The 15590-nt window shown below is 34.0% G+C and overlaps 1 protein-coding gene across 6 annotated transcripts in view; it reads left to right on the top strand.

Annotated features, from left to right (window-relative positions):
• Nucleotides 1-15590, top strand: part of PCNX1 (pecanex 1) — a 174927-nt gene that overhangs the window by 83383 nt on the left and 75954 nt on the right. For 4 of the 6 annotated variants that reach the window (XM_039251842.1, XM_039251843.1, XM_039251840.1 and 1 more), the window contains exons 8-9: nucleotides 1699-1883; nucleotides 15136-15226. In XM_039251842.1, coding sequence (XP_039107773.1) covers nucleotides 1699-1883; nucleotides 15136-15226 — 276 coding nt within the window. The remainder of the gene's footprint in view (nucleotides 1-1698; nucleotides 1884-15135; nucleotides 15227-15590) is intronic. The other 2 variants (XM_039251845.1, XM_039251844.1) reach the window with 1 other exon arrangement.

Here is a 15590-nt window from a genome sequence, read left to right as displayed (position 1 = left end):
AACAAGTCAACGTTGTGTAGACTTGGATTTTTTATATCTTCCATACACTCCTCTGCTCTATTTAGAATGTAAACTTTTCGTTGGCCCTAAGAGAACTTGGAACAATGAATGTTCCAAGGTAGTAATGATTAATAGACCGTTCCGTGGTGGCAGAAAGATACATGTAATTAACACTGTCCAGTGGGTGGACTCTTAACTACTAACTCCTGTCCCCTCTGGTAGCTCTTACCTACAGCAGCCACTAGTTACTTTATGTAGCTGTTGAGCACTTGGCAATGAGCTTAGTGGGACTGAGGGACTAAAATTTTATTGTAGATAGTCACATGTGGTTACGCTATCAGACAGCGTGATTCCAGAGTGTATTCTGTTGCAATAACCACAGGCTTAAGCAATAGAAACCGTATTTTCTACATAGTCTTCTATTACATGGTTACTTGAAATTGCAGTGCTCTTCACAGTCTCTAAAGATGAGTTTTGTCATTTTGTAGGCATCAGAGAAACCATTGCATTGAATTCAAAACATTAGAAAGAAAATGATTTAAAAAAAACCTGAATGAGGCCATCCTAAGCAGCAGTCTTTTTTTTTGTTTACTAATTTAATAACAATGCATAGTTACTTTGAACCTCATGTAGAGAATGACATATGATAATTCTACTCAAAATATTTTCATGAGTTTCACTGATTTAAGTTTGAATATTATACCAAGCCCATTAAAATTAATAGTATTTTAAAATAAACATCTAAAATATAAAATGAGTTAAGAATATAATATAGCTTCTTAATTATAGGTAATTTTTAGATATTTAGATTTTGATAGTTTTAATAAATGGCAAATCTATAATAACAAAATACTAATAATAACAAAATTCTGTAAGATTTAAAAAAAGATTGTAATATCCCTTGAAATTACTGGTTTCCAAATGATTTTTTTTAAGATTTTCTAAAATGATGGGTCCTTGCTAAGGAAATGATGAGATGGATTGGAGAAGGTAATAACATGTACGTAGAGCCTGTGCAGCTTTATTTAAAAAATATGCAGGCTTTTTATAAAAAAAAATACTTTATAAATTAATCATTCTTGCAGCATCCCAGCAGTCGTTTGTATTTCACTTGGTTGAGTCGATGTTTGTTACTCTGTTTCTCTTGCACGAGTTTGTGATTTTCTTTTGATTGAAAACTGTCACCTTGGTCGCATTTGATAAGAATTCTTTGGTTTTCAAGTGCATAGAAACTTTGTTTTATTGTGAATTCGAGATGCCAGAATATTTGAAAGAACAATTCTAGAATTATAAAGGTTATAAATAAAAGTGCATATTTAAACTGAAAAAGAGGATTTGTCTATTGGGGACCAGCTCCAACCCCCATATATAATTAATGTGCTTGTGTTTCTTTGCTGCTTTCTTTTTCCTTACGCTAGAATTTTGGTGGCTTGGGGTAGGAAAAAGTCACAGATTGATTAGTTTACATATACATTAAATGTTTGCTGTGTTCCTCACTATGACTCAGTTTTCTAAGGACCAGAAGATTTAAGACAGTAGTGTAATCTGTATATTTTACAAAGTTTGTTAGCCTTCTTAGGTTACTTTGAAAAAATCAGGTTACATTTTGAAATCCGTTTTCTATAATAACTTCATTCTAGCTATTGTTTTTTTTCTTTTCTTCCCTGTAATGTCTCCCCAATCCATGTTTTTTCCTAGCCTTCAAGATGGTCAGCAAGGCCAGCAGTCCACAGCCCAGGTCAAAGTCCAGTCCCGTCCCCCTTCCCAGGCTGCAGTGCTCAGTGCTAGTGCCTCCTTGCTGGTGAGAAATGGGAGTGTCCACTTAGAAGCATCACATGACAATGCATCTGCTGTAGGCGGCAGCAGTTTGCACGATGAACTTGGTATGCAGGCCTTATGTAATCTTGGTGATACAAAGCTGTAATGCAGCAGATGATGGGTAACAATGACTGCGATTTCTGTGAGATAGCTTGTTTTGGAACTGTGCATAAGAGCACTTTTTATAGGATTTGTCCTATATGTGAGGAAAATTTGACTGACTTTCCCCTTTTCAGTTTCTCTCAACTTTTATTCTGTGTTTTTTGGGTTTTTGTTTTTTTTTTAGCATATTATTGGTGGGTAGTTAAAAGTATTAATGTTCATGCTTTAGTGTTCTCTTATAAAGATTCGGGCAATCCTGTTTTTCCTTGGCACTTGTACTCTGTGGGGAAATGTTGATTTTTTAAAAATTATTTTGATTAAACCTTAATTTCTTTGAATTTGCTGAATGTGCTGCAGGAAAGGCAAAAATACTTTCTAATGGTCTGTTGCTGTAGAATCTTTCTTTTGGGTATTCTATATTTCATGTCAGTGTCTGTCACCTGAGATAGACTTACTATAACTCTAAATGCAATACTCTGAGAACACCATAGCTGTATACTAATATCAATACATTGATCAAGTTTTTTTTCCTCTTATATATAGCTATAAATATTAATATGTTATTAAGTAGTTTATTCCCAGAGGGGTGGTATAGCTCAGTTACTCATAGCCGCGCAAACCTTTTTTGTACCTTACAGACAGTATTTTATATTATACTTTGTATGTAAAATATATACAAAGCCTATAAAACAGTATTTCATTCTTTGGTTTCTATTTCTTTGTAAAATCCATCTTGTGTTCAGAATGCAGATTAGTAACAAGTAAATACAACGAAGAAGATTTTGCTATTAAAAAATACACATTTGCTCCCAGTGATTTTGTTTACCCCTGTTATAGCTGTGTTTCATTTATAAAGATGATAATCCACTTGACACTTTGGCTAGAAGGATGTTTGGTGTAAATTAGATAAATAACATTTAATATGCTATCTGACATTTCCCATTTTGTAAAAACCCTTAGTTACAGAGAGTTCACAAATGTTAGACAAGCATATTGATGAAAATAATTACCCTTAGTAAATCTTACAGAAACTTGGAAATGGTCATCTATTTATAACATTAGCATATATAGTGATTTCTAAATAAAAATAGAAGGCAATAAAACATTTTAATTTTAGAGTGCTGTTGATTTTGAGTTTACAATTTGAAGAAGCAAGGGAGTTTATTAGGAAGGTCCTCAACTTACTTGCTTTGAGTTAAAATAGTGATACTTTTTTAGTTACAAGTATATTCGGTTAATATCTTTTTACCGCTATTTCAAGTTAACTCGAAGTCATTTGAACAGAGGATTTGTCAGTTTGTGCATATAAAATTGCAGCAACCATCACCATTGCTAGTTGGGTTTATGGTAATAGCTTTTGTTACAAGGCTTAATTTTGATCCATTTTGGAGTTTTTGACTTTTGCCAAATCAGACATAAAATGATGCAGTAGATGATTTTTCTCCATGAAACCTAATTTGCTCAAAAAACTTGCTAAGAAGACCTTAATGGTAAAATCCCATTCTGAATCCACTTGCAGATTATTGAAAATATGTACATATGAACTCACTGGACAGTTCTGAAGGTAAAGTGTGGAGTGACTAGCGTCTGTGTGTGAATATTCAGGTTGTCTTGAAATTTGGATTTTTTTTTCTTATCTGCCTTCTAATAACTAGTTTTTGGCCTTTAGGACCTGGCTGCTGTCAAATTGAATGTATTGTGATAATTAACACAAAAGAGGGAATCAGTGGACAGTGTATACCTATTCCATAGCATATAAATTTGGCCAAAAAAGATCCTGAAAATGAGTGGTGGAGACACTGATTTTTAGAATATATTCCACTAGAATATTTTTGTTGCATGGTTTAATTTTCTTCATGATATAATTAACAGTAAGATAATTTTGGGTAAATGAATTTGGGTCCTATATACTCAAATATGTTAAAGTTAGTCATGCTATCTCCTAAAAATATGAAATATTTAGAAAGGATTGTTTCCTTCCAAATTTAGCTTTTCTGGTGGAAAATTTTAAATGTACAGTATTTACATATGAAAATGTATACACATAATACATTTATATAAAAATGTATACACATAATACATTTATATAAAACACTCATACAAGCATACATATACACTTATACATATGTATGTTTGAGTGCATGTAGATGTTTGCATATGTACACATATATAGATAATAATTGATTGTTTACCTTAAACCGAGGAACAGCCTTTTTGGATTAAAGGAAACGTGCAGTCAGGCATTGTTTAATTCTAAGCCTAGGTAGTTTTTCTGAACTGTTTTCTACATCTTTACTTTGTGGTGTCACACTGGATAACCACAACTATAAATGACGGCTGTAAACCCATAAACCCGTTATTTCTCTGTTGAATTTTAACTAGGGTGTCAGGGTTAACCAGGTAACATTAGACATGGTGGAAAAATTCACTGAAGATGGTATTTTATGGATTTTGCTAATAGCTTTTTCAGCAGAAGGAAAAGTATTTTCATCATATGTACTCAGTAGGCATAATTGCTAATCATATTTAATTTTAAAGGCTGAATTCTAAGTATATAATTTAGAACCTTGATGGAAAAATTTGGATGGTTTCCTTTCTTATTTATAGACTTCACCTCCATGCAAACTTAATTTAAAACAATAAAAAAGGTTTCAGTGATGTGACAGATAAGTTTTAAAGATAATGTCTTTGAAAAGGCAGTTCTTATCTAAGAATTTCTCAGATCCTTCAATGTAACATACCACTTTTTTTTTTTAACCATGTCTTAAGGGTTAATTTCCTACTCATCAATCTTCTAGAGGACTCATTTCTTTGCAGTTGATTTCTTATTATATTCTGAATTAAATTGCAGTTACACTAAATAAAATAAGCTGTACTTAGTGCCCAGATAAGTCACATGAAGGACTCTGAATTCATGTAGCCTTAAAGTTTTATTTTTTATCTATCAAGCTTTTTCTAGAAAATTTGCCAATCTAATCACTTCTCAGTTTTTATGCTAAACCCAGCTTCCTCTTGTAAATTAAGACTAATAAGTTGAAGTTATGATGCCTTTATAGTTGATAGTTAAACTTTTATTTTTAACGTTTTATTTATTTCTGAGAGAGAGAGACTGCGTGAGCAGGGGAGGGTCAGAGAGGGAGGGAGACACAGAATCTGAAACAGACTCCAGGCTCTGAGCTGGCTGTCAGCACAGAGCCCGATGCGGGGCCCGAACCCACCAACCATGAGATCATGACCTGAGCCAAAGTCGGACGCTTAACCGACTGAGCCACCCAGGCACCCCAGTTGATAGTTAAACTCTTAGTATGTAGCACATCTCAGAAGAAATGTTCTAGATAAGGCCCGGTAAAACAGCAACATTTATGGGTGTGTTTTCTGTGTGTATGAAATTAGTGGTGGTCATTGGTGAGGATATGCTTTGAAAAGGTAAATGTAACATTACCTAAAATTTTCATGTACAAAATAAACAAGAAATGAAGAGTTTATATCTATGTTTAAAATCTAAATATAATATGTAAAAAATCATAGTGGTATTCCTCTGATGAAGTTAAGTTTCTTAATTTCATTAGTGTATTAGAGGTTTAAAAAGTGATGAGTGAACTTATTTTTGAGGCTTTCTTTTATTTCATTGCTATGCAAGGATTGACAAAGAAGGTATTCTTTGAGATAATCTGCTTTACTACAGAATTTATTAACTTGAAAATATGGTCAGCTCTAAAAAAAGACTTAAATCTGGCTGTACCCTAGACTCCCTATTGGCCTTTTTATTAAGCGGTTTATAGCAGCTATGCGTTATTAAGCAGAAATATGATTTGGAGGCTTTAAAATTTTTTACTTTAAAAATCAGGGACTCAGATGACCTATAAAACTCTCAGCGATTTTTATCAGAGTTAGTCTTGATAATACAAAAAGATTATATGTATTATGCATTTTGTTATATGTTATATGTCTTCTGTTTTATGTCTTTTATATAGATACTTTTCCTTGTTACTATACAGAGGTCAGAGGGCTATGGAGTTTATACATCATTGCCCTATCTTATGGCAGATCATTTTCATTCCTCAAAACAAAAAGTTATATTCTTTTTGCAGTGACCTTGATATTGTCTTTTATTGTTACTTTTGAATTCCTAAGAAGCTGCATTGTATTTTTTATTTTTTAGGGGGAGTGCAACACAAAATATATACAAATGAAAGTAAAATGTTTATTTTTATTGAAGCAATAAATATCTTTTATTATTATCTAAAAGGAAGAAGTGTTAAGTTTGAGGATATACTCTTCCTTTTGATAAGATTTGAACATGCTTTTCTCATTCTTATAACAGACATACAAGTTTAGAAATACTGGAAAATATAATGAAAATTAAGTCATCTGTAATTTTATCACTTAGAGATATTCACTTTTGAAATTTTATAATTTTTCTTTCCTGTCTTTTTTAATGCACACATTTGATATACTTTTCTGAAACAGAGTTGGGATCATGATGAGTGACTTGGTGCTGCCGTATGAGTTTTGTATCTTGCCCTTTTCACTTAGCATGTATGTTATTTACTTGTGTTATTAATTGTTCTTTAACTTGGTTGTAAATGATAGCATAATATTTTATCTCCGAAATCTCCATAAAAGGGAGTAGAATGTAGCAGTCTCCATAGTCAGACTTCATGTCTTCCAGTCCACACTCTACTGTTTATGAGCTTTGTGGCCTTGGGCAAGTTATTTTCTCCCTGTGCCTCAGTTTCCTCATTTATCAAAAGATTAGTAATAATAATATCTACTTCATAGGTTTATGGTGAGGATTATATCTATTAAAATGTGCAAGACAATTAGAACAGTGCCTGGCAGTAATAAGTCAATTACATGAATAATCATTGCTATCATTATTATTAACATTAATATGTAATTATAGTTTATTTAACCAGTTAACTAACCCTGTTGTTAGTCTTCAGGATGATTCCTGATATTTTCTGTTGTAATAAACACTCAGCTGAACATCCTTTACATAAAACCTTCCTATATAGTTGTGGGTATTTCTTTAGGATAAATATATTGAAGGTAATCATCAAGGGGAATTTAACATTCTGGGACCTTGATACATACTGTTAATTGCTCTCTGGAAGCTTGTCCCAATTTACATTTTACCTAAAAGGATTTATCCGTGTCCCTTTTATCGCCACAAATATTATAAGTGAAAAATAAAACTAGATAAACTTTATTTTATCTGTTCTAACCTCACCCCCTGGACAATGCTCAGAAGTTTCTCACTGTTACTGTTGCAAGGCTTCTAGTATATTATTTTTAAAAGCTCTGGGTGCCTTAACTGCTCTAGTTTTACAGAAGGTAACAAGGACTGGTTGAGATCCCTCCTTTGTGTCTTGCTTGTCTGTGTCAAAAAGAATTCGCTGAAGTACTAGACTAGAGTATCTACTTTCTAACATTAACATCTTTAAGATTGTAAGTTAAACTTGATTAATACATGCATTAGCTGAAATACAGGTTGGATTCTTCAGTGGAGGACCTCTTCCCTCTCTTCAACCCCTCACCAGTCAGTGACTAAAATAAAAGAGGAGAAGTTTACCAGTCTCTAATAGTCTAATGGGAGCTGTCCCTAGCAGGTGGATTGGTTCTGTTACCTTCCACGTGTGGCTTCCTTGCTGGTCCATAGTGGTTGCTCCACTTGTTGACATTTGTCTGAAAAGCAGGAAGGGAGTGTTGCTAAAAAGTAATGACAGTTAGTCTTTATCTTTCAGACGGCAACTTGAGAAATGTGCCTGAACTCTCTCCCACTTCCCTTGGGTTCATACATAGTCACATGGCAACTTCTAGCTACAAGAGAGGCTAGGAAGTGTCTCTAATTCGGTGACCATAGACCCAGCTGAAATTCAATGAAGCGAAGGTCCTATTAATAAAAGGAATAAGGAAAGGATAAATCCTGGAGGTCAGTTATCAGTCTTTGCTACAATAAGCACTTCACATCAATAAGATAAAGATCAGTAACTAGAAAAGTTGAAATACAAGTGGTTTATAATCATAGACAAACAGTTCAAGTTCACTCATAATTTTTTAAATTGTAGATTAAAAACAAGGTTGAGATCTTTTTCATCTTTGTGTAAAATGTCTATTAGCAGAAAAGCTGTGAAGATTGAATGTTTTGGAGGGCAGTTTAGAACTGTACAGCCATTAAAATGCCTGTAATTTTAATCCTCAAAATTTGCAAACTTGCAAAGATATGTGTACATGGATATTCATTATAGCATTGTTTATAATTTTGAAAAACTTTAAGCAATCTAAATCTCTGTTATTAGAGAGCCCCTAAAAGAAATGATTGTACATAAACAGTATAATATTTAGAACTTGATGCATCTTTATTTTTTCAAGAATTTTTAGTGTTTGTTTATTTTTGAGAGAGAGAGAGTCTAAGCACAGGAGAGGCAGAGAGAGAGGGAGACACAGAATCTGAAGCAGGCTCCAGGCTTTGAGCTGTCAGCACAGAGCCCAATGCATGGCTCGAAGCCACAAACTGAGAGATCATGACCTGAGCTGAAGTCAGAGGATTAAACAGCTGACCCACCCAGGCAACCTTATGCATCTTTATTATTGGCCTGAAAAGTTAAGCTAGTTGGTAAGCAAAAGATGTAAATTTTAGAATGTGCATGAGGAGAGTGATTCAATTGTCTTAGGACAAATGTACATAAAAATTGTTCAGAAGAACACAGTGGCTGTCCTTGGGGGAGTGGGGAACTTTTCTTTTTATATACTACTTTTGAATCTGGCAGTGTATAGTATTTTTTTAATGAACCACAAAAGCAAAACAAAACAACAAATATCACTCACTCCTGATTTGTATTTTGTAGGAATTCCACTGATTACATGCTGTCTCACACTCATTCATCTATTTAGACTCTTACCTGACCAGTCATTTCTTCTTTGTTTTAAAAATCAATTTTTGATCTATAATTTCAGTATGATAAATTGCATCCATCTAACATGTAGTGTTAGTTGAGTTGTAACAAGTGTGCACACCTGTGAAATACTACAATCCAGGTACAGAACATTTCATCATCTTTACAAGATTCTTTGTTGCCCCTGTTGCAGTCCATTCCTCCCTGGCCATAGGCAGTCACTGCATATTTTATGTCATTATGGTTCTCCATCTTCTAGAAGTTCATGTAAATGCAGTCCTAATGTGGCCTTTTGCACTTAGTGTGATGTTGTTGAGTTTATCATGTTGCATGGGTTATTTTTTTGTGCTGAATATTATTCCATTGTGCAAGCGTATGTATGTTGTGTATCCATTCATCTGATGGATGTTTGCGTTATTTCTGGGTTTTGTCCATTATTAGTAAAAACGACTTTTCTAAAGTGGTTTTACATTCACACCAGCAATGTATGTGAATTGCACTCATGCCCATTCTTGTTCCCATTGGCTATTTGCTGGCCTTTAAAATTTTAACTCTAATAGTTGTATTGCATTTTGGTTTAAATTTACATTTCTCTTATGACTGTTGATGATCTTTTGTGATGTGTGTCCAAGTATTTTGCTCACTTTTAAAATTGGGTTGGTTGTTTTATTGAGGTATAAAAGGGTTTTTTTGTACTTTAGATATAACTAATCTGTCAGATACAAAAATATTTTCTCCCATTCTGTGGCTTGCCTTTTTATTTACCTGATCATTTGTAATGACATCAGTATCATTGTCCTGTTTCAGATTTTACCAAGATGAGGTTGTCCCTTTGAAAGAAAATGTGAGCAGATGATGAAATCATAGCAGAATATGAACTTGTATATTCACTTTTGGAAGGTTCACCTGATCTGGGGATGAGGCAGTAAGAGTGGAAACTTAAGCAATGAAGGCATGTGGTGTTAAGTCAGAACTAGAGGACAATGGCCATGTCAGTAAAATAGATCAGTATATACATCGATTTTTTTGTTGCCAAGCAATAGGGACATCTGTCTTTTCATACCAGTTCTCAAAACCTCTCTTCTAAACCAACCTTTCTTCTTATGCCTGCCCTTTTCTGTTTTCTCTTGTTTTAAAAACCTAGCACAGTGGTGAACATCCCACGAAGAAGGATTGGTTTCTCAGTATTGAAACTTTTATTTATTTTTTATTTTTTTAAGTTTACTTTTAATATTTATTTTCAGAGAGAGAGAAAAAGAGAGTGAGCAGGGGATGTGCACAGGGAGAGGGAGACAGAGAATCCCAAGCAGGCTCTACGCTGTCAGTGCGACATGTGGCTTGATCTCCCAAACCGTGACCTGAGCCAAAATCCAGAGTTGGAAGCTTAACAAACTAAGCCACCCAGGCACCCTTCAAGATTGAGACTTTCAATTACAAGTAGCATCGTGCCATGATTACCATTCTAGTACAATAGTTTAAAAGGCTTTAGGGGCGCCTGGGTGGCTTAGTCGGTTAAGCGTCCGACTTTCGCTTAGGTCGTGATCTCGCAGTTCGTGGGTTCGAGCCCCGTGTCGGGCTCTGTGCTGACTGCCGGCTCAGAGCCTGGAGCCTATTTCAGAGTCTGTGACTCCCTCTCTCTCTGACCCTCCCCTGTTCACACTGTCTCTCTCTCTCTCTCTCTCTCTCTCCTAGAAATAAATAAAAAAATATTAAAAAAAAATAAAATAAAAGGCTTTAGAAACCTCTTTAAGCCTTTTTTTTTTTTTTTTGGTCCAGGAAAGGGATTGCAGACTATGGCCTGTGGGGTAAATCCATAATCCACCCAGCTTGATGCTTGTTTTTTTGTTTGTTTGTTTATAAATAAAGTGAAATAAATACATATTTATGTTACATGTTTTCTGTGGCTGCTTTCATGCTACAATGGTAGTCTTGAATTACTGTAACAACTGACCCACAAAGCCAAAAATACTTTCTGGCCTTGTATAGAAAAGGTTTGCCCACCCTGTACTATAGGAAGAAATAAAACAAGTCATTTCTCTTTGGTGAAAACTCACCAGAGTTTTCTCAGAGACTCATAGGTACCACTCATAATGAGGGTGGTGTCATCCAAGAAACTGGAACTAGTCTTAAAGGTCTTTTCTCTAACATATTGAGATAGCATTGTGAACACAGTAGTCATCACATTAGAAATAAGCACTTTTTGTAGCATCCTTCACTTACCCATGTAGATGTATTGTGGTCCTCCAAGAGCCTTCTAAACAACACTTTATAAAGCTGCCTCCCTTGTGCCTGGCTTTGCTCTAGTAGCCATGGCCTGCCCTAAGAGTTAATACTGGAGAAGAGAGGACTTCGATTAACAGTGTACCAGGATTAGGCTTAGTGGCAAAAGGGTCCACAGAAGGAAATCAAGAGATTTCAGAGGCCTCCTTTGTTGTTGGTACTGGGAGGATTAGAAAAATCCTACAGAAGGTCTGTCCTAGTAACTACCTCCTTCCACGGTACACAAGTAAAATGAGTAACATCACGAATGCAACAGAGGTTTCTTAGCCAAGTGAACAGTCTTTATACTCTTTGTGCTATGTAGCAAGGACTTTTATTGAAAGGACGAGTTAGAGAATACCACTAATTTCTCATGTCTTTTATCAGTGTCTTCCCTGTGTCTATTTTGAGTTTATCTACTGTAGCATTCATGGCTTTGGGGAAATGTTTTGAGTGTCCTTTTCTTTAAATCAGTATCTCATTTTATTCATCTTCCTGTTGTTCATCACTTATTTATTGACTTATGTTTATTTGAAATTTTCCTACCTTAAAAAAAAAGGTTTTGTGTAATGAAATGTAATTTTTATAGGCCATAGCAATCAACTGAACGTTCAAAACTGAGAAATAGCAGGTACATTAACTTTTTCCCCCCTTAATCTCTAGATGCTATCTCATGGCCAGTATCAAGTCTGAAATTCCAACCGCCAGTCTTATTTTGTCAGAAAGTAATTGTTTTCTTTTAAAATCATGACAGAGCCATTCTGTTAGATATAATTAATTATTACCTGGGAGTTGAATCTGTTGAGATGTCTTAGTTTTTAATTATAATTCATGTTGAGAAGGACACATTTCATTGATCTACTTCTCAATTTCATTAGAAAAAAAATCAATGCTTACAGTATTTTCCTTAATACGGGATAATATAAAAATAGGATTATTGATAAGGGTACATTTTAGTTTAGACCTAAAGGTTAACGACATTATGGTTTTGATCTTAAAATGAGATATGTATAGGAGATCTGTAAGGATCTTTGGACAGATTCAGGATATTCTTAATCTTTATTAAACCAATAATAATATATACTTATTTCTGTTTTGGTTATTTTTTTTTTAATGTTTTTATTTATTTCTAGGAGAGAGAGAGAGAGAGAGAGACAGCGTGAGCAGGGGAGGGTCAGAGAGAGAAGGAGTCACAGACTCTGAAACAGGCTCCAGGCTCTGAGCTGGCAGTCAGCACAGAGCCCGATGCGGGGCTCGAACCCACGAACCGCGAGATCATGACCTAAGTGAAAGTCGGACGCTTAACCGACTAAGCCACCCAGGTGCCCCTGTTTTGGTTATTTTTGAAGACGCTTTTAGTAGACTATAATACCTTAAAATATTATTAAGTTTTTCATCAAAACCTTAAGCGAAACAATTTCTAGTGTAATTTTTCCTGAGTTGTTTATCCTCTGAATGAAATTTGTTTCTTTTCAAGTGCTAACTAGTTGCTAAGCCCAGAGGTACAAGAGGAGACTTAGAATCTATTTTTGTGGAGTCACTTTAGGAATATACCAGGAAGCCTTAATACACTATTAGCTTTTTCTGACCTGAACCTGTTCTGTTTTTGGCCTGAACATGTTCTTAAGATTAGTACATAGACAAAGGCTTCTTGGCAGGGTGGAGGGATCACTGTTGAAGTCATTGCACGTTTGTTAAAATTATAGCCTCCTTTTTCATAGACCTGCTTTATGCTTTGTTAAATTTCTAAAATTTATAGCTTGTTAGTCATTGGTTTGTAAAGAAGCATTCAGAGTTCTTGATTTATACAGTAATAAAACTACTCAGATTTTCCAGCCTTCTTTGTCTAAAGAGCTTTTTGGAGGGCATGCTTTATTTTTATGTTTCTATTTATTTAAAGTGCAACTATTTATATTTCATAAGAGGCATCTATACATAAAAGAGAGTATAGTTGCATAATGACTTAACGTTCTTTGAGTGTTCAGTTTGAAAATTACAAAGAATATCTTTAGTTGATTTCAGTTGCATATGAATATTTATCATATTCAGTATCCCCAAAACAGAACTTGTGTTATTAAAACTCAGAATATATTCCAATAGTTTAAATTCTATTGATTATAGTATTAAGTTATTTGTAAAATACACACAAATTATGTGATTTAAACACTTATTAGTATATCCGGTCTATCCTCACTGGATTTCACACATCGCATCCAAGCCCTCCCAACTCTTTTTTACTCTGTGATTTACTCACTTACATGGGTTTATAATTATTCTCCACTTATGCAATCTGTAATTTTGATTTGATGTTTCCTTTTTTTATTAATGTAAGCTGTTTATAGTAACACAGCCAATTTTTTACTTTCCATGATAAGTGAGGAAAGAGCACAGAATAAAAAATTACAATTTAAAAATAATTTTGAAATATCAGTCAAGCCAGTATTTTTGTTTTTTTTTCCTTCACTAACAATTTCTACAACCACTGTACCACTTCAAAAAATTTTTCAGTAATACACCTAAGAAGAAGCCAAATGGACAGCTTGTATTATTTCATTTTAGTTTATTAATCTGTTTTGTGTTAGAAGTGCTAAGAGTGAATGATTCATGACTAAAAGATGAGGGTGGCACATGGGGGTGGCAAAAAGAGTTTTAGATAATCCACATACTGAATAATCCTCCCTTGAAAAAAAGCAAATGAAATATTTCACAGAATGCTTTTTTTCTCATTTGTCACGGGAGTATATTATTCTGATTTAAAAAATGCTACTACAGAAAACACCGTAATAAAATATTTACATATCCTGTCTGATCCATAGAAAGCACTCAAATAATCCTATTTAATACTTTTCAGATTCTAATCCTTTTAAAGAATGAGGTGATTGTTGGGATGTTCTTCAAACCCTGAGTTATAGTATTAATATATCATGGGGTCTTATATTGTTACTTTTCAAGGATTTCACTTAAATAAAAATCTTCATACTGTGTTTACATTGTAGTCATGGAAGAGAAATCTTTTAGCCCTGCCATCCAGTTGAATTTGCCCTTAAGATTCCTTCTATTTATAAATAAAGTGCAGCCTGGACTAAGTCCCAAATGGTTGCAGAGTTCTATACTTCATTTCATTGTCCTACTGGAAATTTATATTCATTTATTTCTGCTCCCTACCCACTACTGATAGGGCTACCGTAGGTTGTCAAGGTGAGGAATGCATTTGAGATAGTTTCCAGATTTTTAAAAATTTGACTATCCAGAAATTATTTTATAGAGCTCATTTTAAGAGTTCTTTCAACCTGTATTCCTTTGCAACCAATGTAATTTCTAGTGCAACTAGTAATGTTCATTAAATACTATAATTTATACTATGTTCATTAAATACTATGATTTAATTATGATCAACATTATACTTCATTGAACTTCTTAGATTTATTTTGACATTTCATTTTTTTCTTAAAAAAAACAAAACAAAACATTATGGGTATTAAGGACGGCACTCTTGTTGTGATGAGCACTGAGTGTTGTATGTAAGTGATGAATAACTAAATTCTATACCTGAAACTAAATTCTGTACCTGAAACATGTGTTACATTTTATGTTAACTTAAAAAACCCCAAGAAACAAACCCAAAACTCCATGAAAGTAGTCTCAGAAATTTGCTGTCTTGCAGTTTGAATGATCTTAAAACTTAAGCAGCTTTCCTAATGGCCACGCATCACTTGCAAAGTGGTCAGGTGACTTTTAAACAACGTTAAATTCATTCATTTGATTACTTCAATTGAGAATGTCCTGAGAGAAGAGAAGAGGAAACTGGATTACAGAGCTGGCCTAAATCCCTTACTGTTAAGACCTGATTGTGTATATTGACATTTTGCCCCACTGTTTAGCATTCCTTTTCTGTTCACATCATGCTGAATTACATGCAGATCATTGTTTTAAAAATATTTTGGGAAAAGGTTATAGTACATTTTCTTAAACTGTAACACGTTTGAAATTTAGTGTTTTATGATGGAAAATTTTTGAGTATTCTAATGGCTTTTTAAAAAAATCATTTATTTGCTAGGTAAGTTCTCTTCTACGCTTTATGAGACTGGTGGCTGTGATATGTCACTTGTGAATTTTGAACCAGCAGCAAGAAGAGCTTCTAATATCTGGTATGTGTGAAGTCCTATTAGGAGAGTGTATGTACTTGCATATATTTGCCATGTTTAAGCCTTGAGATGAAAAAGTTCCTTTGAAAATATTTGTTCATATTGGCTTAAATAATGTTGTCATTGTGCATTTGTCTCCAAAAGATGTAAGGTAGAATTTATTGCCCTGGGAAAAAGAGAGCATTATTCTTAAAAGAAAAGCTGGTCTGTATTTTAAATAATTAAATAAGAATTCCCTGTAGATCTTACAGTGGGATGGTGGTTTCCCACAATTTTAAATTTAACAGTAGATTTCATGCTGCATACACACACACACACACACACACACACACACACACACACACTGTATGATGTATAAAAAAGCTTT

The sequence above is a fragment of the Hyaena hyaena genome, unplaced genomic scaffold, assembly GCF_003009895.1.
Source record: "Hyaena hyaena isolate Hyena2069 unplaced genomic scaffold, ASM300989v1 scaffold_400, whole genome shotgun sequence".
Classification (NCBI taxonomy): domain Eukaryota; kingdom Metazoa; phylum Chordata; class Mammalia; order Carnivora; family Hyaenidae; genus Hyaena; species Hyaena hyaena.
This window is presented reverse-complemented; position numbering and strand designations above follow the sequence as displayed.